Source organism: Oryctolagus cuniculus, chromosome 1 (assembly GCF_051225735.1).
Source record: "Oryctolagus cuniculus isolate XC-2025 breed Fujian yellow rabbit chromosome 1, ASM5122573v1, whole genome shotgun sequence".
NCBI lineage: Eukaryota > Metazoa > Chordata > Mammalia > Lagomorpha > Leporidae > Oryctolagus > Oryctolagus cuniculus.
This window is the reverse complement of record NC_142867.1, coordinates 141,764,430-141,790,301: the sequence shown is the minus strand read 5'-3', so window position 1 is coordinate 141,790,301 and position 25,872 is coordinate 141,764,430. Positions and strand designations below refer to the sequence as shown.

Genomic DNA, 25,872 nt, shown 5'->3' with positions numbered 1-25,872 from the left:
CCCAAACACTTGGACCACCTGCTGCTGCTTTCCCAAGCACGTGTGCAAGGAGCGGGACAGGAAGTGGAGCGGCGGGGACTGGAACCTCTCCCTAGCTGGAGGATGTTGTTTTTACCTGCTGGTAAGCAAGTGAGCGATATTCTAGATGCAGTATTTTTCTGAAGCTCAGGCTCTGCCAGAGTTGAGATGTTTGCACACACCCAGACATAGCCTACCTAAATACCGCCCAGTAATAGGATAATGACATCTCCCAGCGATGTTCACATCCTGTTAGAACCTATGAGCCCAAGTTTCCTTACACGACAAAGGGATTTCGCCGACGTGATTAGGAGTGCACACTTGGAAATGGAGACTCTCCTGGATCCTTCAGGGGAGCCCTCAAAACCAAGGTCTCTTCCCGCAGCTGCCACCGGAGGCAGCCCGGACCACCAAACGGTCGGAGAGACGCAGGAAGGGACCCTCCACCAGGGCGGGCAGGCAGGCAGAAGCGGCCGAGGCGACGCCAGCGGCGCCCCGAGGGGCCTCCAGAAAGGAACGCGGCTGTGCGGACACCGCGCCTTCAGCCCGAGACCCCGGTCAGTCAGAGAACGCCTGAGCGCTGCATTAGGTCACCAGGCTCGTGCGACCAGGGGACGAAACTCCGCGCAGGAGCTGTTCCCGGGTCCCTCCGCAGCGTCTGGGGTAGCGTCCTCCCGGGACGTCTCACACAGGAACGCCCTTTCCACTTCTCACAGCGCCTGTGCAAAGTGGTGGCAGGTGTTTCTGGGCCTGCACGTCGACGTGCGAGCCCCGATGCTCCCTCCGGGACATCCAGGAGGGAGTCGCTCGCCTCCTAAAGCCCCCGCGCGCGGGCACCCAGGACGCGATGGCCGGCCCTCCGAAGTCACTGCGGCTGCGCGGCGCGCCATAGGAAACCTCGCGATACTCCCAACTATCGCGAGCCTGTAGAGGAAAGGAAAGCAGGAAGGCTTGCCCCGCCCACGTTAAAAAAAAATTTGTTCTCGCGAGACCCTCATGACAGTTCGGAAGCCGGTTCTCGCGGGATGTTTTGAGGCAGGATTGGAAGCTGGAGAGGGGATTTAGAGGGAGATTTCGGGTCGCGGCGGCGGGGCTGGACGCGGTCAGGTGGACACAGCTTGGCCACAGGCCTGCGCGCCGCCGCCCTCTTCTCCTGGGGCCCGGTCAGGCTCCGCCGCCGCGCGTCCTCCCGGTGGCAATGTCCCGAGAGCGGCAGCGGGGGCTGTTGGCCTGCCGGGTGCTGAGTGCCGCGGGAGGTGCCGGGCCGGGCCCCTTGGCCGGATGGAGCCCTGTGCCGCGGAGCCCCGCGCCGGAGCCTCTCGCCCAGGTATGAGCCGCGAGCTCGCCCCTGAGAGCCCGGACGCCTGTGCGTTGTGCGCAGGCGCGGCGGTTCCGGGGTGGTGCCCGCGCCTGCGCAGAGCGCGGCGGCAGTGGTGCCCCGCCCCTTTCCCGGGGTGGGATCGGGTGTTTGCGAGTTTGTGTGGACCTCGTGGGCCGTGGAGCCCCTGCCCGGGCCGCATCGTCGCCCCGCCGTCGCTGGGTTCCTGTGATTAAGCGAGATAGGGTGTAGGCAGAGCACCGATGTGATGCCAGGTCGCTGTGGCCGACCTACGGCCCGACACTGGCTTTGTAAATAAAGTTTTATTGGAACATCGCCCTGCCCGTTGGCTTACATTTTTGTCTGCGGTGGTTTTCCTAGGAAAGACAACAGACTGTATAGCCTCCAAATCTAAAGAACAAATAGCTAATGTCTGACTGTGTTGAAGAAGTGTGCCTGCCCTTGGCTGAGAGAAACAGTGGTGGGAGGAAAGTGACATTGCTTTTAAATGTTGCCTGGTGAGAGTAACATAAAAAACGATTAAGGGCCGACTTGGGTTTTCTGCCTTGGTAAACTGGCAATGGGTGAAATGATACTGGTTGATCTGATGCAGGAAGAGGAATTAATCATCTTTCTTTGCAATGGTTTTCTTTCTCTCCATCGTGTGATAAAGTATGTGATAGTTTGTGGTTACATCGTGAGTGTTAAAGGATAAACTAAAGAATGAAATCTGTAGAAACGACACAGCGTTTGCCAGGGATGCCCGCACACGGTGTGAAGCAGACATAACCTGTTAAGAATTGCAGCAGGGGCTGCTTTAGGTTTTAAGCCTCAGCCGGTACTGTTCTGAAAACAGGAACTGTGTGTTTTACCTGTATAGTAGATTGTAGTTTTACATTACCTGTCTTTTAGAATACCGTCACAGTTCTCAGACAGCTTGAGTCCAGAGATTTGGGCAGGAGAATGGATTTTCCCGGCGTGCTGAGGATTGTGTGGTAAAACAACCTCAGTGGGAGTAACGGCTTCACTTCTGAGGAGCACCCTAAGGAGGTAGTCTTACGTAAGACGGTAGAAATATGTCATTATAATCACAAATCTAATATGGGGGCCGGCATTGTGGCAGAGTGGGTTAAAGCTTGGCCTGCAGCACTGGCATCCCCTATGAGTGCTGGTTCAAGTCCTAGCTGATCCACTTCCCATCCAGCTCTCTGCTAATGCGCCTGGGAAAGCAGTGGAAAATGGCCCAAGTGCTTGGGCCTCTGCACCTCGTGGGAGACCTGGAAAAAACTCCTGGCCCCTGGCTTCAGATAGCCATTGTGGCCATTTGGGGGGTTAACCAGCGGATGAAAGACTCATTCTCTCTCTCTCTCTACCTCTCTTACCTCTCTACCACTCCCTGTAACTCAGTTTTTCAAATAAATAAAATCTTAAAAAAAAAAAAAGCTAATATGATGTCATCAGGAAGGCCCTAGAAAGCTACCAATGGTCTCATCTGATCTCAAGAAATGGGTAGAAAACAGAATTCGTTCACAGTGTTTAATCTTCTGAATAAAAAATAAAACAGATGTAGAAGGTTTGACTGTCCAAAGGATATTAAGAGTGTAGCAGAAATTCTTTTTTTTTTTTTTGACAGGCAGAGTTAGACAGTGAGAGAGAGAGGGATATTAAGAGTGTAGCAGAAATTCATTTTTTTTTTTTTGACAGGCAGAGTTAGACAGTGAGAGAGAGAGAGAGACAGAAAGGCCTTCCTTCCATTGGTTCACCCCCTAAATGGCCACTATGGCCGGCGCTGCACTGATCCAAAGCCAGGAGCCAGGTGCTTCTCCTGGTCTCCCGTGAGGGTGCAGGGCCCAAGCACTTGCGCCATCCTCCACTGCCTTCCTGGGCCACAGCAGAGAGCTGGACTGGAAGAGGAGCAACTGGGACAGAACCTGGGTGCTGGTGCCACAGGTGGAGGATTAGTCTAGTGAGCCACGGCGCTGGCCTATAATTCATTTCTTAAAACCTCAACTGTTTGTGTCCTGGGAGGGGAAAATCTGTCAAGACTGACATCATCAGTAGCTGAATCGGAGTTGCCCTCGGTTAGTTGTAAAGCAGTGGTATTGCCAGTGTAAAGAAGCGGCTGTCTCCAGAGGAAAGAGACAACATAACTGTAAAAAGCAGACAGGCAGACCACAAACACATTGCTGTCCAGAGGACTTTAGCTTACTCAATGACAAGTCCTATTAACTACTACTCTGCATATCCTGTGTCATGCATGTAACATACACAAGTCAGCAAGAATACTCGTATTTACATAGGTGGTTCTTAACCCCGGCTGTGCATCAGAATCAGAGTTTGCATTCAACAGTAGCAGCTGTTTATTTTGTTTAAAATAATAAAACCAGATGCTCATGACGTAAATCCACTGAATCACATCACCCAAGGTAGTGTCCAGGCACGTATGAAACAGAGTAAGAACCACTGGAAATAAACTAAGTACCCTTTAGTCTGTTTATTATAGGACAGCATCTGATAATATAGGTTAGGAAAGTATCTACACATGTTATCATTTGTCTCCTGTGAGTTATTTGGAAAAGGTATTAATGTGAGGTACATTTTTTCCCTCAGCAGTGTATAAATGCAATGTCATTTTATAAGCTGCATTTGGAAACTTTGTTTTCTTCTTTGTTATTGTAGACAGATGGCATCCAGGAGAAAGATGTCTTGCGCCTTCTCCAAATAATGAAAAGCTTTGTGAAGCAAGCATAAAATCAATCACAGTGGATGAAAATGGGAGATCATTTGCTGTCGTGTTATACTCAGATCTTCAAGAAAGGAAAATACCTCTTAAAAGACTTCAAGAAGTAAAATCTGTTAAAGATTGCCCCAGGAATTTTATATTTGATGATGAAGATTTGGAAAAACCATATTTCCCAGGTCGCAAATTTCCATCCTCATCTGCTGTTGCTTTTAAATTATCTGAAGAAGGAGACTCCATCCCTTACACTATTAATAGGTACTTGAGAGACTACCAAAGGGAAGGAACTCAGTTTCTCTATGGACACTACAGACAAGGAAGAGGGTGTATTCTCGGTGACGACATGGGACTTGGAAAAACAGTACAGGTATTTAAATACTTTTTAATTAAAATTCAGTAAATTCATTAAAATGCATACATGAGTAGATACCATATGCAATTCTGTGTACCGCCAACTGTTATGATATCTTGTGTGTGTGTGGAGTGTGTACATGTGTATTTGTGTTTGTATCGCCAACTAGACTGTGATATCCTACCACATCTTTGATATCTTTCTACTTTTTTGGTGTCGGCACTTATTGCTATAAACTTCCCTCTTAGGGCTGCTTTTGTATACCATAAGCTTTGGTATGTTGTGTTTTCATTTTCATTTGTTTCAGGTAATTTTTAAATTTCCTTTAAAAATTTTTAATGAAGTTCTTTTTAAAATTTTTTTTGAAAGAGTTGCAGAGAGAGAGAGAGGAAGAGAGTGTCTCTCCCTTCTGGTTCACTCCCCAGATGGCCACAGGGGCCAGTACTGGGCCAGACCAAAAGCCAGTCAGCCACGTGGGTGGCAAGGGCCCAAACACCTGAGCTGTCTTCTGCTGCTTTCCCAGACCCTTAACAGGGAGCTGGATCAGAAGTGGGGCAGTCAGGACACTACCGTGTGCCCATATGGAAGGCTAGCATCACGGGTGGTGGCTTTATCTGCCAGGCCACACTGGCCCCTGGTTTTTTGTTGTTGTTCTTGCCTTTAAGAGACAGTCAAGGGGACAGAGAAAGAGAGAAAAAAGAGGTATGCATAGAAGAGTTCCTATCCACTGGTTCGCTCCTCAAATTCTCTCATTAGCTAGGGATTACAATCCAGGTCTCCCATGGGTGGCAGGAATCCAATTACATGAGCTATCACTGTTGCCTCCCAGGCGTTGCACTGACAGGAAGCTGGAGTCAGGAACTGGAACTGGAACTCAGGTTCAGGCACTCCTGGAGTAGGTCATACATCTCTTAGCTGCTAAGCTAAGCTAAACACCTCCTTAATTTCCTTTTTTTTTTTTTTTAATTTCTTCAGCAAACCATTTTGTTCATTCAGGAGCATGTTTAGCCATGTATTTGTTGATTTTATTCCATTGTGGTTAGAAAAGATACATGATATGATTTTGATTTTTTTGAATTTGTTGAGATTTGTTTTGTGGTCTAATATATGGTCTAGCTTACGGAATGTTCATATGGTAATGAAAAATGAATGAAATGAATGAATGAAAATGAATGAAGTGAATGAAATGTTCTACAAATGTCTGTTAGATTGATTTGGTCTATAGGGTAGTTTAGTTATTTTATTTTATTTTATTTTATTTAATTTTTTTGACAGGCAGAGTTAGACAGTGAGAAAAAGAGAAACAGAGAGAAAGGTCTTCCTTCCGTTAGTTCACCCCCCAAATGGCCGCTATGGCTGGCGCGTTGTCGCCATGCTGATCTGAAACCAGGCGCCAGGTACTTATCCTGGTCTCCCATGGGGTGCAGGGCCCAAGCACTTGGGCCATCCTCCACTGCACTCCCGGGCCACAGCAGAGAGCTGGCCTGGAAGAGGGGCAACCGGGACAGAATCCGGCACCCCGACCGGGACTAGAACCCCGTGTGCCGGCGCCGCAGGTGGAGGATTAGCCTATTGAGCCACGGCACCGGCCCTATAGGGTAGTTTAACTCTGATGTTTCTTTGTTGACTTTTCTGACTGGATAATCTGTTCATTGATGAACCTGGAGTGCTGAAGTCCCTCACTGGTTGTATTGGAGTCTGTCTCTTCCTTTAGAGTTAATGTGTGTTTTATCAAACTGGGTACTCTGACATTAGGTGCATATACATTTATAATAGTCATATCTTCTTGTTGAATTGGTCCCTTGGTCATTATATAGTGACCTTCTATATCTCTTTATAGTTTTTGTTTTTTCTTAAAGTCTGGTTTGTCTGATGTAATTGTAACTGCTTCTGCTCACTTTTGGTTTCTGTTTACATAAATTATCTTTTTACATCCTTTCACTTTCAGCTTCTATGAAGTGAGTTTCTTATAGGCTGCATGTCATTGGGTCTCCATTTTTTTAAATTCATTCAGCCCATCTGTAGCTTAATTGGGGAATTTGGACTGCTTACATTCAAATTTATTATTACAAGTAATGACTTAATTCTATCATTTAAATTTTTATTCTATTTATTTAATATCCATTGTTCTTCTAATGGGGTTTGTTTTACGCATTTTCTTGATAGTAGTTGGGAATCTCAGAATCTTTTTAAGGCTGGTCTGCTGGTGATAAATTCTTTCAATTTCTTTTTTAAAAGGTTTTTATTTCTCTATTTGAGAGGTAGAGTTACAGACAGAGAGAGGGAGAGTCAGAGAGAAAGGTCTTCCATCTGCAAGTTCAGTCCCCGAATGGCCCCAACGGCCAGAGCTGGGCCAATCTGAAGCCGGGAGCCAGGAGCAGGTACAGGGACCCAAGGACTTGAGCCATCCTCCACTGCTTTCCCAGGCCACAGCAGAGAGCTGGATGGGAAGTGGAGCAGCTGGGACACAAACCGGTGCCCATATGGGATGCTGGTGCCGCAGGTGCATCAGCCTTCTGTGTCACAGTGCCAGCCTCTGAATTCCTTCAGATTTTGTCTGTCTTGAAAAGTCTTTATTTCTCCTTTGTTTATGAAAGATAGCTTTGCTGGATAAGGTATTCTTGGTTGGTAGTTTTTTTTTCTTTTGAAAGTTGGAATGTAACATTCTGTTCATGGTCTGTTAGGTTTCTGTTAAAAAATCTGTTATCCTGATGGAGATTTCCTTACAAGACTTGGTGCCTTTCTCTTGCAGATTTTAGAATTCTCTGGAACATGTTATGGTGAGGATCCAGAAAATCATGTCTATTTGGGGTCCTGTGTCTCCTGTACTTGTGTGTCCATATCTTTCTCCAGATTGGGGAAGTTCTCAGCTATTATTTTATTGAAAAGGTTTTCTGCCTTTACTACTGTTCTCTGTCAGAGATTCCCAGAATTTAAATATTAGTCCATTTAATGGTGTCTCAAAGATGTCAGAGGCTGTCTTCATTCTTGTTTGCTTACTTGTTTCTGACTGGGATATTTCTAAAGATACCTTTTAAATTTAAATATCTTCCTTCTGCTTCATATGGTCTGCTGCTGAGTCTTTCAAATGTATTTTTTGTTTGATTTATTGAGTTCTTCCTTTCTAAGATTTCTGTTTGGTTCCTTTTCAAGGTCTCTATATCTTTTCTGATTCTCATTCACGTTATGCATTGATTTCCTTATTTTGTTTCACTGTCTTATATTCTTTTATACCTTTTTTAGTATCTTTATAATAATTCTTTTGATTTTTTAAAAGTTTATTATTTGAGATGCAGATAGAAAGAGAGTGAGAGCGAGAGAGGCAACTATTGACTGGCTCACTCTTCAGATTCCTGCAATAGCCGGAGAGCTGAAGCCAGGAGCTAAAAACTCTATCCGGGTCATTGTTATGGATAGCAAAGACCTAACTCTTGAGCCATCACTGCTGCTTTCCAGGTACTGCAGTAGCAGGAAGCTGAAATCAGGAGCCAGAGCCAGTGTTGAATAAGGTATTCCAGTGTGGGACAGAGGCATCCCAATTGGCATTTGAACCTCAAGGCCAAATGCCTGCCCATCCTCTGAATTCTTTATCAGGCAGTGTGTTAGCTTCTTCTCCTTGAAATCTGATGTTCAAGCATCGTGTCCCTTTTGTGATGTCGCATTGCCTTGCTTCCTCATACCTCTGTGTCCCCATGTCAATAGTTGTGCATCTGATACAGTTCAGTTGGCAGCAGATCAGTTGTCTCTACCACTTTTACTTTTAAAGATTATTTATTCGAAAGAGTTACAGAGAAGGAGAGGCAGAGAGAGAGAGAGACAGATCATTCTTCCATCTGCTGGTTCACTCTGTAAATGGCCTCAATGGTAAGGGCTGGCTAAAGCCAGGAGCCAGGAGCTTCTTCCAGGTCTCCCAAGTGGGTGCAGGGCCCCAAGCACTTGGGCCATCCTCTACTGCTTTCCCAGGCACATTAGCATGGAGTTGGATTGGAAGAGGAGAAGCCAGGACACAAACTGGTGCCTGTGTGGGATGCCGGTGCTGCAGGCAGTGGCTTTACTCAATGCACCACAGTACGGATCCCGTCTCTGTCATTTTAAAGGGTGGTTCTCATAAACTGAAGGCTTTTTACTGAAGATGTCTCTTCAGATGTTAGTTTGCTAGGCCACTTTGGCTTCAGCTCCACTTGAATGCTGAAATGTGTACTCTGTCTCTACTGTTATGGAAGACAACCGTGGCAGAGGCATGGGGGCGGGGCAGGGAGCTCCTGTCAGTCCCAGCAAGGGTATGCGGGTCCTGGTGGTGGTGGCAGTGCCAGGAAAGTCCGTTGTGTCTGTGTAACTGCCCACTACACCAGTGCATGTCCAGGCAGGAAGCCTCCGTGGGGCCTACCCAAGTTCAGGGTAGTGTGTGCCACCCTTGGGGGAAGGAGAGAGTATAATAGGATGACCCCAGAGCCAGCAAGTCACCGCCTGCAGCGCTGGCATCCCATATGGGTGCTGGTTCTAGTCCTGGCTGTTCTACTTCCAATCTAGCTCCCTGCCAATGGCCTGGGAAAGCAGTGGAGGATGGCCCAAGTCCTTGGGCCCCTGCACCTGTGTGGGAGACCTGGAAGAAGCTCCTGGCTCCTGGCTTCTGTCTGGCCTAGCTCTGGCCGTTGTAGCCACTTGGGGAGTGAACCAGCGGATGAAAGATCTCTCCTCCCTCTCTCTCTCTCTCTCTCTGGTGTGTGTAACTCTGCCTTCCAAATAAATCTTAAAAAAAAAAAAAAAAATAGAGCATGACCACACATCTTCAGAGGCAGGCACCCGGCATCTAAGGTTCCAAGAGCAGGACCAGTCCTGGGGTCACTGTTGCTGCTGGCTAGTTGGGTTTTGAGGGTTGCAGTTGTTTCTGCTGGTGTGACGGAAGGTGTGGAAGGTCACAAGGGTGTGCCACACGGTGTCTCATGGGGCAGTGTGGGTTCTGACTGTGACTCCTTTCACCCTGCCGTAGCCTGTGCTCTCAAGGCTGCAGAGCTACCGGCCATACTCCAGGGACCTGTCCTGGATGGGGGCTGCTGGGGCTCGCCTGTTTGCCCTTGGCCCTGCAGGGGAGCTCCCCTAACTGCTGGGCCAGGGTCACCTCCAGCTTCCCCAGGTTCCCCATGTGCCTCCCTTTGCACAGCCATCCCAGATCTGCCTTGCTGCATCCCTGTAGTAGTGAATTTGGTTTTTCTCTGTGGGGGAGGTGCCTCTGTTTGGTTGTCTTGGAGCTCTCCCCAACATCGTAGAGAAAAGATGAAAGAATTGCGCAGTGAGCATCTGCATGCTTACCACTTGGATTCTGTTAACATTTTGTTACACACGGATTTATCATGGATCTGTTCCATCCATCAGTCCTTTTTCTTTTGCGTGTTAAAGTACCAGTCATGAGTACATTTTATACTCAGACACTTGTACACACATATCATTAGCTAGAATTCAATATTAATTTACATATTTTTTTCATTTTGAGGTAAATTTTTACAATTAAATGCACAAATCTTAAGTATTCCCAACCAGTCCATGAGTTTTGGCAATTACATTTTTCTGTGTAAGCCAAAGAAACCCTTCCAAGATACAGAACATTATCACTACATCAGAAAATTTCTTTATATCACATCCTAGTTTTGTCAGCAGATCCAAGGCAGTCACTGTTATACTTTTTTATTTTATTTTTTAAACATCTCATATTACCTTTTTTTAAAGGTTTATTTATTTATTTGAAAGTCTGGGTTACACAGAGACAGGAGAGGCAGAGACAGAGAGAGAGAGAGAGGTCTTCCATCCATTGGTTCACTCTCCAGTTGGCCACAGTGGCCAGAGCTGGGATGATCCAAAGCCAGGTCTCCCACATGGGTGCAGGGGCCCTAGGACTTGGGCCATCTTCCACTGCTTTCCCAGGCCATAGCAGAGAGCTGGATCAGAAGTGGAGCAGCTGGGATTGCAATTGGTGCCCATATGGGATGCTGGCATCACAGGCGGTGGCTTTACCCACAACACCACAGTGCCGGCCCCATCACCAGACCTTTTTTTTTTTTTAAAGGTTTTATTTATTTATTTGAGAGGTAGAGTTATGGACAATGAGAGGGAGAGACAGAGAGAAAGATCTTCCATCCGATGGGTCACTCCTTAAATGGTTGCAATGGCTGGAGCTGGGCCGATCTCAAAGCCAGGAGCCAGGAGCTTCTTCCAGGTCTCCCACTTGGGTGCAGGGACCCAAGCACCTGGGCCATCTCTTGAACTGGTGCCCATATGGGATGCCGGCGTTTCAGGCCAGGGTGTTAACCCACTGCACCACAGCACTGGCCCATGTTCTACTTTTTTACGTAATTAGTTTTGTCTTTTCACGTAAAGGGGATCACACAGTTGCACTCTGGTCTAAGGTTTTTTCACTTAACATCCTACTTTTGGGATCATCCGTGTTGCTGAGTGCACAGTTTGTTCCTTTTTCTCACTGTGCAGGATTCCATTATAAAGACACTCCATTTTATTTATGCGTATTCCTGCCGCTGAACACCTGAGCTGTTGCAGGTTTTCAGCTGTTATGAATGAGGGTGTTAGAAGCTTTCCTGAACAAGCCTCTTGTGTATTCATTTCATTTCAGTAAATAATTGGGAATGGGTTTGCTTGGCGTTAGGGCTGATTTGTGCTTGGTTTTGTTAGAAGTGGGCAGAGTTTTTCCCAAGTGTTTTTTTCCCTAGAAATTTTGGGGGAGGTATGTGAGAATATGCATTTATGGTCTTTGTGTACTTTATAGAAGTGTAATTGGCATACAATAAAGTCTAACTCTGTTAGTATACAAACTGGATTGGATATTTAATACAAGTACGTATACCCAAGAAATGATGACAACACCATAGTCAAGATAATAAACATACCTTCATTCCAGTAGTTTCCTCATGTCCATTTATGCCCATATTAACACTAATAATTTATCACCCTCTAGTGTTACTTTTATTTGGACTAAGAATAAAGCCACTTGGAAGGGAATTTGAATACCAATTCTAGATTTTTGTGAAAATGTCTCAGTATTTTATTGAATTTTCTCATACCTAATTCAACAGTTACTTTGAAGATTAATCGCCTCTGTATATTTACATGATATTTCATTAACTATAATAAATAATTTTGACTGGAGTGTACAGTTTTTTAGAATCTGAAGCAGCAGCTCTCAAAGGAGAGCTCTCTGGGCCAGCAGCATCTGTGCCACTGGAGCCTTGTCAGGATTATAAATGCCTGGATGTCACACCAGGTGTACTGAATCGGAACTGTAGGCGTGGTGGAGGGAAGTCACCTGTGGTTCCGCCAACCATCCAGGTGATGGTGAGGCTCCATACAGTTTCTCAGAAGGCATAGAAATCTTTAATCCAGTGAGTCAGTGCAATGCAGGTTGATTAAGAGAGTGTGCTTATTTGGACACAAGGTGACTATTTCATTAAAAGAATTATTTTAAAAATGGAAGTAATATTTGAGATCATCTTATTCAGCTTATTAATAAATGAAGAAACCCAGACACAGGAACAGGAAATGACATTTGCATCTAAGGTTATATACAGAAAGTAACCATGTTCATTCACATTCTAAAACTCACCCCCTCCTTGCTGCCTAATTAAGTCTTTTACTCAGCATTTGATGCACCACTCATTCCATTGCTCTGGCCAGGCCCTGTGATAGGCCCTGGAGAACCTAATATAAATGTCCCTGATCACCACCTTTCGGGTTCACAAACAGTGGTAGAAATGCAGCCAGGGAGCATCACCGTGTGTGTGATGAGAGGGTTGGAGGGGCGAGCAGGCCTGCCTGGAGGTTTCAGAGAAGCCTCCACAGGGAAGCCTGTGTTTTCATTCTTTGCTTTTGAAAATCTACCAGGCTGGAAAACTAAGCTGAGTGATATCAGCTGAAACAGTAAGGATTTTTATTTTATTTTTTATTGAAGATATAACTGTAATATGAGAATATTTGAAAGGTATGTCATAAAAGAGAATACATGAAACTGATTAAATCGTGATGAGTTTTTAATCTTCAGTTGGTGGTGAGCATTCGTAGGCATGAAGTCTCCAGACAACTGTTAAGGATTTGCAGTGGCGTCTGCTGTGCAAAGAAGGTGGTGCGGGTACTTCCTGAGCAAGAGAAAGGTCTTACCAACCATAAGGACACCTTCTTGGGTGTGTGTTTACATAATATTATATATCATGTTATCAAAGATGTCACTGCTAAATGTTATAGTTTATGAAAGATGTGTATAGTAACCTGCAGCCCGTAGAATAGTGGTAGAATTGATGGTAATTGAAAGTTTCTTAGGTTATTGCTAACACCATTTTCTGGATAATGTGATCTTCAAAGCTATACTGAAATTTGAAAGTCCTTTGAATCACAAGTCCTGTTGTTCACTCAGGAATATAGTAGTAAAGAGAAGAAGAATATTGTCTTTATGGAGAAAATCCTGTAATATCCAATGTGAAAGGTAGGTTAAGGCCCCCAAATCCCCAAGCCCTTTAAAGCATAAGCAAAATCATCATCATCATCCTAACATTTTTTTAAAAGATTTATTTATTTATTTGAAAGGTAGAGTTGTTACAGAGAGGCAGAGGGAGAGGGGGAGAGAGAGAGAGAAAGAGAGAAAGAAAATGAGAGATCTTCTGTCTGCTGGTTTACTCCCTAGATGGCCACATTGGCTGGAGCTGCATCCATCCAAAGCCAGAAGTCAGGAACTTCTTCCAGGTCTCCCACATGTGTGCAGGGGCCCAAGCACTTGGGCCATCCTCCACTGCACTCCCGGGCCATAGCAGAGATCTGGCCTGGAAGAGGGGCAACCGGGACAGAATCCAGCGCCCTGACCGGGACTAGAACCTGGGGTGCTGGCGCTGCAGGCAGAGGATTATCCTATTGAGCCACAGCTCCGGCCATATAGTTCAGATTTTAGAAACAGAATTTTGTGAAGGTTGAACCAGACCCCCCCCCCCACTTTTTTTTAAGATTTATTTATTTGAAAGGCAGCGCTGGGCCAACCTTAAGCCAGGAGCCCAGAGCTTCATCTGGGTTTCCCACATGGGTGGCAGGGGCCCAAGTACTTGGGCCATCCTCTGCAGCTTTCCCAGGCCATTAGCAGGGAGCTGGATCCTAAATGGAGCAGCTGGGACTCAAACCAGCACCTCAGTGGATGCAGGCAAAGCAGGTGGGCGCTTTCCCCACTATGCCACAGCGCTGGCCTCCACTTTCATTGCTTTTTTAACCAAGCAAAAGCCATGATACTTTTTTGAAGTGCTATTCTGAAGCATCTCTCTGTACTTTTTATCCTCCCTCCCCCCGTCCCCTTTTTGTCATCTAAGAAAGAGACAACTTGTGCTCTGCTTTCTGCTCTGGTCTCGGGGACGGTTTCTTGTGCCCATTTCCTGGCCTCAGATCTACACCGTGTGTGCTGAACTGACGGCATGTGAAGAAAGATGGCCTTTTATAAACGTGCTGCCCGAGAGAGGTTAGGAAGGAATGCCTGTAAAAACAAAGCCTTCCCAGAGTGCTGGTTCCTTTCTGAAATGCGGGTTTTGGTCTTGTCCTATCGTGGAGCTGGCTGATTTAAATACTGACTTTCCTTCCTTTCATCTGTAAACAATTTTAGAACTATTCCACAATAAAGAGCGTTTTTCCCGTTTTTCTTTGAAGGTCAGGTTAGCTGTGTGGACCTTCCTTGTAAATTTACCATTCATCCACTGTCATTAAAGCTTTAACAGACTCCTGCTCTGCCAGCAGAATGTGATGGGGGGGCTGGTCTCTACCAAAGCATAGTGCCCTTGGCCTTCCCAGAGCAGAGAAGTCAGGAACTCAATCCACATCCCTCTCCTGGTGGCAGGGATCAGCTGCTGCCTCCCCGGGTGCACATCAGCAGGAAGCTGGAATTGGGAGCAGAGCATGGTCTCAAACCCAGGCACTCTCTCATATAGAGTGTGGAGGCCCTGGGCAGAATACTAACTGCTGCACCAAATGCCCACCCAAATAAATTAGATGCCTTGGCATATTTTTGTTTCAGAGAATTTGACAAATTAAATTGCAGTTAAGATGTGTATCTTCTCAGATATATGAACAGATTGAATTATCAGTTTTCTTAATTAGGATTATGGTTTTCCTGTAGTCTAATAGATAAGAATAAAGCAGTGGGTTAGAGCTTATATTGCCTCATTTTAATTATCACATAAGATCTACTTGGTCTCTTTCTTGCTTTGCCTTTGAGGACCAGTTATCTAAAATTAAACAGACAATGTGTGTGTATGTATAATTTTAAGGTATAATTACAATAGTGAAAAATAGTGAAATGCACAGATTTTAAGTGTACAGTTCAATGATTCCTGACCAATAAATATGTATCTATGTAATGAATGTGAGTTTTTTGTTTTTTGTTTTTTTTTGTTTTTTTTTGTTTTTTTTTGTTTTTTTTTGTTTTTTTTTGTTTTTTTTTTTTGACAGGCAGAGTGGACAGTGAGAGAGAGAGACAGAGAGAAAGGTCTTCCTTTTGCCGTTGGTTCACCCTCCAATGGCTGCCGTGGCCAGCATGCTGTGGCCAGCGCACCGCGCTGATCCGATGGCAGGAGCCAGGTGCTTCTCCTGGTCTCCCATGGGATGCACGGCCCAAGTACTTAGGCCATCCTCCACTGCCCTCCCTGGCCACAGCAGAGAGCTGGCCTGGAAGAGGGGCAACCGGGACAGAATCCGGCGCCCCGACCGGGACTAGAACTCGGTGTGCTGGCGCCGCAAGGTGGAGGATTAGCCTAGTGAGCCGTGGCGCCGGCTGAGAGAGAGTTTTACCTTGGAAAGTTTCCTCATGGCCTTTTGAGTCAGTACTACAATTACCTAAACTTTTAATTATAAATTTTCTGTGATTCAATATTAAACTGTATTCCAAGAAATGGCCAGAACCTCAAAATGTTACGTATGTTTACATTATCAAGAAATTCAGTAAATCTAAACTTAGATTCCATATATATATATATATATATATATATATATTATATTTTGAGAGGCAGAGTTACAGACAGAGAGAGGGAGATACAGAGGGAGAGTTCTTCCATCCACTGGTTCACTCCCCAAAAGGCCGCAATGGCCTGAGTTTGGCTGATCTGAAGCCAGGAGCCAGGAGTTTCTTCTGGGTCTCCCACGTGGGTGCAGGGGCCCAAGCACTTGGGCCATCTTCTACTGCTTTCCCAGGACATAGCAGAGAGCTGGATCAAAAGAGGAGCAGCCCGGACATGAACCGGTGCCCATATGGGATGCAGGCACCCCAGACAGAGGCTTAGCCTACTATGCCACAGCACTGACCCGTATTTTATATATATATATATATATATATATATATATATATATTTTTTTTTTAATTTATTTGACAGGTAGAGTTAGACAGGGAGAGAGAGAGAGACAGAGAGAAAGGTCTTCCTTCCATTGGTTCACCCCTCAAATGGCCGCCACAGCTGGTGCTGCGCCAATCTGAAGCCAGGAGCCAGGTGCTTCTTCCTGGTCTCCCATGCAAGTACAGGGGCCCAAGTACTTGGGCCATCCTCTACTGCCCTCCCAGGCCACAGCAGAGAGCTGGATTGGAAGAGGAGCAACCGGGACAAAATCCGGTGCCCATATGTGATGCCGGTGCCACAGGTGGAGGATTAACCAAGTGAGCCACAGCGCTGGCATATATGTATTTTTTTTAAGATTTATTTTTATTTATTCGAAAGGCAGAGTTACAGAGAGGCAGACGCAGAGAGAGAGAGAGAGGTCTTCCATCTGCTAGTTCACTCTCCAAATGGCCGCAGTGGCCAGAGCTGGGGTGATCTAAAACCAGGAGCCTTGGGGCTGGCGCTGCGGCGAAGCAGGTTAACGCCCTGGCCTGAAGCACCAGCATCTCATATGGGCACCGGTTCGAGTCCCAGCTGCTCTACTTCTGATCCAGCTCTCTGCTATGGCCTGGGAAAGCCGTAGAAGAAGGCCTACGTCCTTGGGCCCCTGCACCCGCGTGGGAGATCCGGAAGAAGCTCCTGGCTCCTGGCTTTGGATTGGCACAGCTCTGGCCATTGTGGCCAATTGGGAAGTGAACCAGTGGATAGAAGATCTCTCTCTCTCTCACCTCTGCCTCTGCCTCTCTATAACTGTGCCTTTCAAATAAATAAATAAATAAAAATAAAACCAGGAGCCTAGAACTTCCTCTGGGTCTCCAACGTGGCTGCAGGGGCCCAAAGACTCGGGCAATTTTCTGTTGCTTTCCCAGGCACATCAGCAGGAAGCTGGGTTGGAAGTTGAGCAGCTGGGACTCGAACCAGTGCCCATATGGGACACTGCACTGCAGGCGGCAGTCCCACCAGCTACGTCACAGACCAGCACCCAGATTACATATTGTTTAATGTAAAACATAAATAACCTTAACTGACTAGGATACTTATAAATGGAAATTGTGAGCGTACATCAATGATCTTTTACTTAGGTAAAAATAAGCATATTTGAAGATATTTAAATTATCTGGTGCTTCAGCTAAGTCATTTGTCAAATATCCTTTCTGCCTCCTTTAATCTGTGTTCTATATCAGCTCGTTTGCTTATATTACTCTCTTGTTGGATACTTCAATCACTGTTATTTTCTGTTTATTTTTTCTTAACTAAGTTTTTTCAGTGCTGCATCTTCTACCCCTTTCTTCATCCCTACCAAAAGGGAAAAAAAAGCTGCTTTTAAATCACTTAATAATATACATAGCCTTTTATCTAGACTATTCTACACCTAGCACAGTGCCTATTAGGTAGTAGGTAATAATTATATTCTTAATGAATGTATCAGTGAATTTTTAATTTCAACTCGATAGTAGTATGTTTCCATGGGTATAGTTTGTAATTTCTAGAGTAATTTATAGTTTAATTACCTCTATGTGCTAATCTCTATGATAGATATTTTCCATTAAAATTCATGTTAATTAGCCATTATTGACTTCATTTCATTTTATTGATGAAAAAATGGAAATTTATAGAAAGGTTACATTAATTATCCAAAGTCACACAGCTAATATAAAGCTGGTTTGTCAGACTCCAGAGTTTTGCCATAAATCCTGCAAATTAGAATGCAGATTTTATTAGAACATTCTAAAAATGAGGACAAGTTTCAACCATTCTTATATATCACTTTATAATCTTTTAGACAACATGATTTGCTCAAAACCTACTTTGTTTATTGTAATATATAAGGGATCTTCAAAAAGTTCATGGAAAATGCATATTCTGAAAAATCTACGCATGGATTTCAAAAATTTTGGGAACCAAAATAAACATCTTTTAATTCCACTTTCCATAAACTTTTTTAAGTTGTACAATGTTGTGTTTGGGGAACAAAGCCTCCTTAACGAAAACAGTTTTTGACTCATTGACATGTACTGGCTTGGCATTTCACATACATTTTTTACTTTTTTCAAGAACAAAAATAATTTGGATTACATGATAGTAAACATTCATTCTTATAAAGATGCAAGTTATGATTTTTACTGATGTGAAATCCATACAACATAAACTAACCATGGTGAAGTATACAGTCCAGTTTATTGAATGCATCTACAAGGTTGTGTAACCCTCACCTCTCTACTCTAAAAACTTTTCATCAAAGCAGAAGACCACCTCATATCCATTAAGTAGCCATTTTTCGTTTTTTTCTTCTCCATCGCCTTACAACCACTAGTTTTCCTTCTGTCTATGTAGATTTGGCGATTCTTTCAAGTCCAGCTTCTCCACTTCCAATCCAGTTCCCTGCTAATGTACCTGGGAAAGCAGCAGCAGATGACCAAAGTATTTGGACCCCTGCCACCCATGTGGGAGACCTCGAATAAGCTCCTGCCTCCTGGCTATGGCCCGGCCCAGTCCTAGCTGTTGTGGCCACTTGGGGAGTAAACCAATGCATGAGAGATTCCCCACCCATCTGTAATTCTGCTTTTCAAAAAAATAAGTATTTAAAAAAGATAATTTTCATATATAATTTTTTAAATCCATGCATACATATCTTCAAAAATATCATAGAAATGCATATTATGAAAACACTGTGCATGAATTTTAAATATTTTTTGGCAGTAAAACAAACGTGTCTTTCAATTCCATTTTTCCTTGAACTTTTTGACAGACTGTCTTATAGAATACAACTTATTTATCTACACCTCCTTTGATGGAGTTTAGGTTATTTCCAACCTGTTTGTCTCTCCTGGATAAATGCCTAGGAGTGGAGTTATTGAGTCATTGGGTAATTCATTGTTTCTTTGAGAATTGGCATACCAGTTTCCACAGTGGCAACACCATTTAACATTCCCATTAACAATTTTTTTTTTTTTTATCAGCCACAATGTCAATGCTTGTTATTTTCTGTTTTCTTCATAGTAGCCATCCTAGTGCATGGGAAGTAGTATCAAGTTATGGTTTTGATTTGTATTCCTGTAATGGTCAGTGATGTTCAACGTCTTGTGTTTTTTTCTTTTGGCTATTGTATTTCTTTGGAGAAATGTGCATTCAAGTCCTTTGTTTTATTTATTTATTTGAGAAACAGAGAGACAGACAAGGCATAGAATCTGCTGTTTCACCTCCCAGTTGCCTGGGAATCAGGAACTTTATCCAGATCTCCCATGTGGGTGGTAGGGACCCAAGCACTTGAACTTCCCAGAGTGCGCATTACCAGGAAACTGGAGTCAGGAGCATAGCTGGGGATGGAACCTGGATATTTTGATATGGGATATGGGTGCTCCAGTTGGCCTCCTCACCACCTGCTCACCCCTTGCCTGTTTCTCAATTGTGTTGTTTGTCTTTTTTCATTGTTGAACTGCAACAATTCTTTATATGCTTGTCTTTGGGATACTAAATCCTTATCAGATACATGATTTGCAAATACTTTCTCCTATTCTGTGGATTGTCTTTCACTTTCTTGATATTGTCCTTTGATGCATGAAAGTTTTTAATTTTTTTGAAGTCAAATCCTTATTTTGTTGAACAAGCCATAATTTTAGTGACTCTATAGCTAAATAAAATAAGATTGTTCTTTCTTTTTATTTTTTTTAAGATGTACTTATTTTTCGAAAGGCTGTATGACACAGTTTTTTTAGGGGGGGAAGACAGAGAAAGATCTTCCATTTGCTGGTTCACCTTTAGATTTACAGTCCTCAGGCCCTGATTTATGAGTATGCTGTGGGGTAGACCTCAAGTTTCAGTTTTTCCATTGGTAACCTACCTGTCCTGGCTGCTTTTACTTAAAGACCATCTGTTTCCACCACTTGGCATGTCACCTTTGTTGTGAATGACACCCACCTCTAGTCTGTGCCATTGCTCACTCTGTCCTCCTGCTCCACTATGTGTCCGTTTCTTTCTTTCCCCTCTCTGTTTTGTCCCTTTGCACTTCCAGGTAAAGTTTTCATCAGTTTGTGAAGTTCCTTGGACAATTTTGTTGGGATATTGATTGGGATTGTGGATTTCAATTGTATTGACTTGTAGTGGTTTTTTAAGATCAGTTTGGGGAGAATTGACTTTTGAATAATTCATGAACATGGCATATTCTTCCTTTTGTTTAGATTTTTAATCTCTCAATAATGCTTTATAGTTTTGTGTATGGATCTTGCAAATACTTGTTTAAATTCATTCTTTTTTTTTTTTTTTTTTTTTTTGACAGGCAGAGTGGACAGTGAGAGAGAGAGAGAGAAAGGTCTTCCTTTGCCGTTGGTTCACCCTCCAATGGCCGCCGCGGCTGGCGCTCTGCGGCCGGCGCACCGCGCTGATCCGATGGCAGGAGCCAGGAGCCAGGTGCTTTTCCTGATCTCCCATGGGGTGCAGGGCCCAAGCACCTGGGCCATCCTCCACTGCACTCCCGGGCCACAGCAGAGAGCTGGCCTGGAAGAGGGGCAACCGGGACAGAATCCGGCGCCCCGACCGGGACTAGAACCCGGTGTGCCGGCGCCGCTAGGCGGAGGATTAGCCTAGTGAGCCGCGGCGCCGGCCTAAATTCATTCTTAATTATCATTTTAGTGATAGTGGATTTTTTTTTTACTTAATTTCCCAATTTTTTTGCTGGTTGTGTGTAAGAATGAGATTTATTTTTATATATTGATCTCATTTTCTGCTTATAAGTTCTTCAGTTATTAATTCTAGTAAGATATGCCTGAGGACTTTGTAAACAATCATGTCATCCACAAATAGAGACAGTTTTACTTATTTGCATGTTTTTTTTTTCTTGTCTTATTTCACTGGCTAAGTAGAACTCCAATACACTTTGAATAGAAATAGTGAGAGTGATATTCTTATCTTATTCTTGGTGTTAATGGGGAAGGGAAGATGTCAGTTTTATTCTTATACTCTGTGTGTGTATGTGTGTGCGTTGCTTTTTCTCTTAAATTCCCTTTTCTCTCTATCAATTTTTCCAGGGCTTATTACTTTTAAAAGTGTTTTCAAAGAATGATCATTTGGCTTTTTTGATCCTTTTCATTGTATGTTTTTTCTTGTTTCATTATTTCTGCTTGTTTGTCTTAAATTTTTTGTTTTTATTTTTTAATTATTTTTTTAAGATTGTATTTATTTATTTGATGGGTAAAGTTACAGACAGTGAGAGGGAGAAACAGAGAGAAAGGTCTTCCATCCGTTGGTTCACTCCCCAAATGACCAGAGCTGCACTGATCCGAAGCCAGGTGCCTCTTCCAGGTCTCTCATGTGGGTACAGGGGCCCAAGGACTTGAGCCATCTTCTACTGCTTTCCCAGGCCACAGCAGAGAGCTGGACTACAACCAGCGCCCATATGGGATGCCAGCACTGCAGGCGGAGGATTAATCCACTGTGCCATGGCACCAGCCCCTATTTATTTATTTTTTAAAGATTTATTTGTTTACTTGAAAGGCAGAGTTACAGAGAGGCAGAGGCAGAAAGAGAGAGGTCTTCCATCTGCTGGTTCACTCCCCAAATGACTGCCATGGCCACAGTTGGACCAATCTGAAGCCATGAGCCAGGAGCTGCTTCTGGGTCTCCTATACAGGTGCAGGGACCCAAAGAATTGGGCCATCTAATGCTGTTTTCCCAGGCGATAATAGAGAGCTGGATCAGAAGAGGAGCAGCGAGACTTGAACAGGCACCCATATAGGATTCTGGCACTACCAGCACTACCGCAGTGCTCGCCCCTTCTGATTTTGTTTTTAAAGATTTCTTTATTTGAAAGATGGAGTTACAGCAGGGGAGAAGGAGAGGCAGATAGAGAAGTCTTCCATCCACTGGTTCATTACCCAAATGGGCGCAATGGCTAGGACTGTACCACCAGGCCAAAGCTTCGTCCAGGTCTCCTACCTGGGTGCAGGGGCCCAAGGACTTGGGTCATCTTCTACTGCTTTCTCAGGCCATAGCAGAGAGCGGGATTGGAAATGGAGCAGCCAGGACACGAACTGACCCTGATATGAAATGACAGCTTAACCTGTTATGCTACAGTGCCAGCCCCTCTGTTACTTTTATAAATTTTCTAGGTAGATTCTTAGTAGCCTCTCTTCTTTCCTAACATATGCATTTAAGTCCCCAAGGCAGAACTCTAGCTGTATTCTGTAAGTTTAACATGTAATTCTTACTTATTACTCAATTAAAATATTTTCTAATGTCCATTGTGAACCTTTTGAAGAATATTCCCTACTTGCCAACTTTTTGGTGTTTCCCGCTTTTATTTTTTGTTGTTTCTGGTTTCTTGCATTGTGATCAAAGAACATCTTCTGTCTGATTTCTTGCAAGTCTGAGACTTGCTCTGTGGCCTAGCATACATCAGTTTTGGTAGATATTTTATGCTTATTTGAAATGAAACTGTTTTGTGGTAGTGGGCAGTGTTCTGTCAAGTGTTCATTGGGTCAAGTTTGATAAACTTATTATTTAAATCTTCTGTATCTTTGCTTGGTATTTTACTTGTCATTTTAGAATCATACCTGTGGATTTGTTTTCTTCTTTTATTTCAGGAAATTTTTAAAAGATGTTTGTTTTGATGCAAAAAAATTTTGAAATCCAGACATAATTTTTTCATAATGCACATTTTTAATAAACTCTTTGAAGACCCCTTAAATTTTGTGTGTCTGATAATCTTTCTATTTTAGTTAACACTTGGTCCATTTCCATATAAAGTGATTTCTAATATATCTGGGCTTAGATATTTCTAATATGTTTGGGCTAATATGCATACTATTTGTATTTCATTTGTTCCATGTCATCTGTGTTGATTTTCTTCCTCTTTTTGCTTCCTTCTGTATAGTTTGTTTTATATTGCTCTATCGTCTCTATTCAATTTGTAGTTACACACTCTTTTATTTTTCTTCCAGTGGTTACCCCAGATATTACAATAGACATCCTTTACTTATTAAAACCTAATATAAACAAATACTTTTATTTGTTCTTGGATAGCCTAAACACCCCAGAATGGTGTAACTTCACTGTGCATTCCAGACTCAGATTTTGTTGTTATAACTTTAATTCTTCTGTTATTTGATTCCAACAAAGCATTTTATTGGTTCATAACGTCAGCATGCATTTGTATTTTCTGTTCATTTACAGTTTTGGTTCCTTCTTAGTATTGCCTGCTTCAGTGATCTTCTATCTGGGATTATTTTCCTTGTACCTGAAGACATTCTTCAGCTATTTTCATTAGTATAGCTCTATCATTTGGGGTTTGGATTAGATATATGCAAATCCATGTTCAGATGCTTTTTTCCTGTAGTTTTTCTGATTCTCTCTTGGCTCTTTCTTTAGGTTTTAATCTTTTTATAATTTATTTTTGTAATCTGATGATCAATTCTTTCCTCTCATATGGTTACCTCATATAACGTTTCCCCAGTCTTTCAAACAACCCTGCCAATGTTATTTCTGCCATTTTTACAGCCTTGCTCAAGTTCTCATAGCTGCCAAGCCGCTACAGCTAAATATAGGCCAACATCAAACCCATCCGGTATTTCTTGCTCTTCATTTTATGAGGTTATGTTCCTTTTTCCTACCTGTCTGTCTTTTCATTTGATTTTTGGAGGATAGTTGTTATTGAAAATTGTGTGTATATTGATGAATTATATTAACCTGTCTTAAAATAACATTCTATCATACCACCAATATTTATTAGCTAAACAGAAGTCCATAGATTTATGAGCCAAATATTAGCCCCTTTAAGGAGTTTATTTTCTGCAAAGAAAGAATGTATACAGTTTATTCTACTAGGATATGAAGAGATAGTTTCCATGGATAGAAACAAATAAGAAGGTACTGTCCCAGCTGACAGAATTAAGAAAGCATTCATTGAATAGGTAGAAGTTACCATTGAAGAAATGTCGATGTGAGAGTTTTCAAAAAGTGTATTCAAGGGTAACATATTATTATACATTTATTTGTTAATGCAAATCAAGTAAGTACAAGTGTTTCCTGTGAAAGTTTTCTCCCAACAAATCTACCTGTACAGACTTTGTCACCATTGTAACTTGTCCAGTAAGCAGTGGAGTTTTGTATATCATGATACATTACACACAGTGGCTGACCAGGTCTCTCTTTTTCCAGGTTATTTCATTTCTGGCTGCAGTTTTACATAAAAAGGGAACTCGTGAGGATATTGAAAATAACATGCCAGAGTTTTTACTAAGAAGTATGAAAAAGGAACTCCCTTCTTCTATGACAAAAAAGGTAAAATGTCTGAAAATCCTCGGTTCCTGAAGCTGGCAATGAGAAAGCAGATAGAAACAAAAGTCACACAGTACAGTAAGAGTTATAATGTAAACATATTAGAGTATTAACTTTATCTTTGAAGGGTGATCAATGTTGTGCTTAGGTTAAATTTGGTTGACTCTCAGAATGGCAGAATATAATTTCAGATTGAAGTTGTTTTGGGGTTTTAATCTGCTGCTAGCTGGATTTATATGACTTATGTTGATAAACTTGTTGAATGTCCATGAATGTGTTTGTAACATTAATTGTTTGCTTTTTACTTATGTGAGACAAAAAGGACAGTTATCAATAATGGTAAGAGGGTGCCTTATTAATATGTAAAGTAGCTTAGCAGATAATTATAGCCCCCAAAATGAAGCAAATTCTACCTGCACTCCACAAGGAAGTTGGAATCATCAAGAGTGGTCTGTGCTTGTCTGTGCCTCTACCCTGTGACTGAGCATGCCCTCATGACCCTACTTCAGGGTTCTCCTTCCTGAATGTATGTTTGAAAGAACACAATTTTTACAAAAAATGTAAGATATTTCTAATAAAACAATGGAATGCAATAAAAAAGGTGTGTCATACTTATGTATCTTTTATATTCTCAGCATCCAGGAAGCTGGATAGGAAGGAAGACAAAGTGGTTTTATGGAGTCTTTGTAACGTTATAGTAATGAACTGCTAACCACAAGTTTTTACAGTAGTCTCTTTCGTACATGTCTTATACATATTGACTTCTGTCTATCATAAGGGCCATTTCAGTGCAGAATTTTGAGAGATATGAAATTAGGTATTATAATCGTTATCACTTTAGCGTCTCTTCTTTTTTTTATTATTATTATTTGAGAAAAAGAGAACTCCAATCTATTGGTTCGTTCCTCAAATGCCTGTAACAGCTGGTGTTGGGCTAGGCCAAAGCCAGGAGCCCAGAACTCCATGTGGTTCTCCTACCAGAGTGGCAGGGACCAAATTATTGGCCATCACCCTTACCCCCTCAGGGGCCGCATTAACAGGAAGCTGGAGTCAGGAGCCAGAGCTGAGAACCAAACCCTGGCATCCTGACAAGTGTCTTCACTAGACCAAGGGCCTGTCCTTCTTTTGTTGTTTTTAATAGCTTTCTTTTCTTCGATTCTCATTCTTTCTAAAATACTTTAAATATTTCTAAATATTTGTGTATAGCTTATACAGCTCTTGTAACACATGGACATGCAGGTACAGATTATTTGATGTAATGTTCATTGCTATTATGTTACCTTCTTTAGTTGAATTCTTTTTTTTTTTCCAGATGGCTGCAACAACTAGCACTGGGCTAGGCCGAAGCCTGAAGGAGCTTCTTCCAGGTCTCCCATGTGGGTGGCAGGGGCCCAATGACTTGGGCCATCTTCTACTGCTTTTCCTAGGCCACTAGCAGGGAGCTGGATGGGAAGTGAAGCAGCCAGGACATGAACCAGCACCCATATGGGATACCGGTGTCATAGGTATCCAGCTTTACCTACTACACCACAACAGAGGCCTCTAGCTGAATTCTTAATTAATTTCTCTTCAGTGTTTCTTATATTCTAATAAATTCCACTAAAATTACCAATAAACTGTGCTTTGGCTGCATTCCCTAATTGTTGATATGTAACCTTTTCATTATTCTTTTCCAAATTATCTCTGACTCCAGTTTTGGTTCTCTTTTACCCAAGAACTGTTTTAAAGAGGAGTTTAAAAATTTACAAGTGATAGGGCCAGCACTATGGCGTAGTGGGTA

General features: G+C 43.0%; 1 protein-coding gene across 3 annotated transcripts in view; it reads left to right on the top strand.

Moving 5' to 3' along the window:
* Positions 1 to 982: 982 nt before the first annotated feature.
* ERCC6L2 (ERCC excision repair 6 like 2) overlaps positions 983 to 25,872 on the top strand; it is a 135,963-nt gene continuing 111,073 nt past the window's right edge. For all 3 annotated transcript variants that reach the window (XM_089335745.1, XM_008257721.5, XM_089335746.1), the window contains exons 1-3: positions 983 to 1,345; positions 4,016 to 4,443; positions 23,973 to 24,095. In XM_089335745.1, the coding sequence (XP_089191871.1) occupies positions 1,300 to 1,345; positions 4,016 to 4,443; positions 23,973 to 24,095 (597 nt within the window). In that variant the 5' untranslated portion in view covers positions 983 to 1,299. The remainder of the gene's footprint in view (positions 1,346 to 4,015; positions 4,444 to 23,972; positions 24,096 to 25,872) is intronic.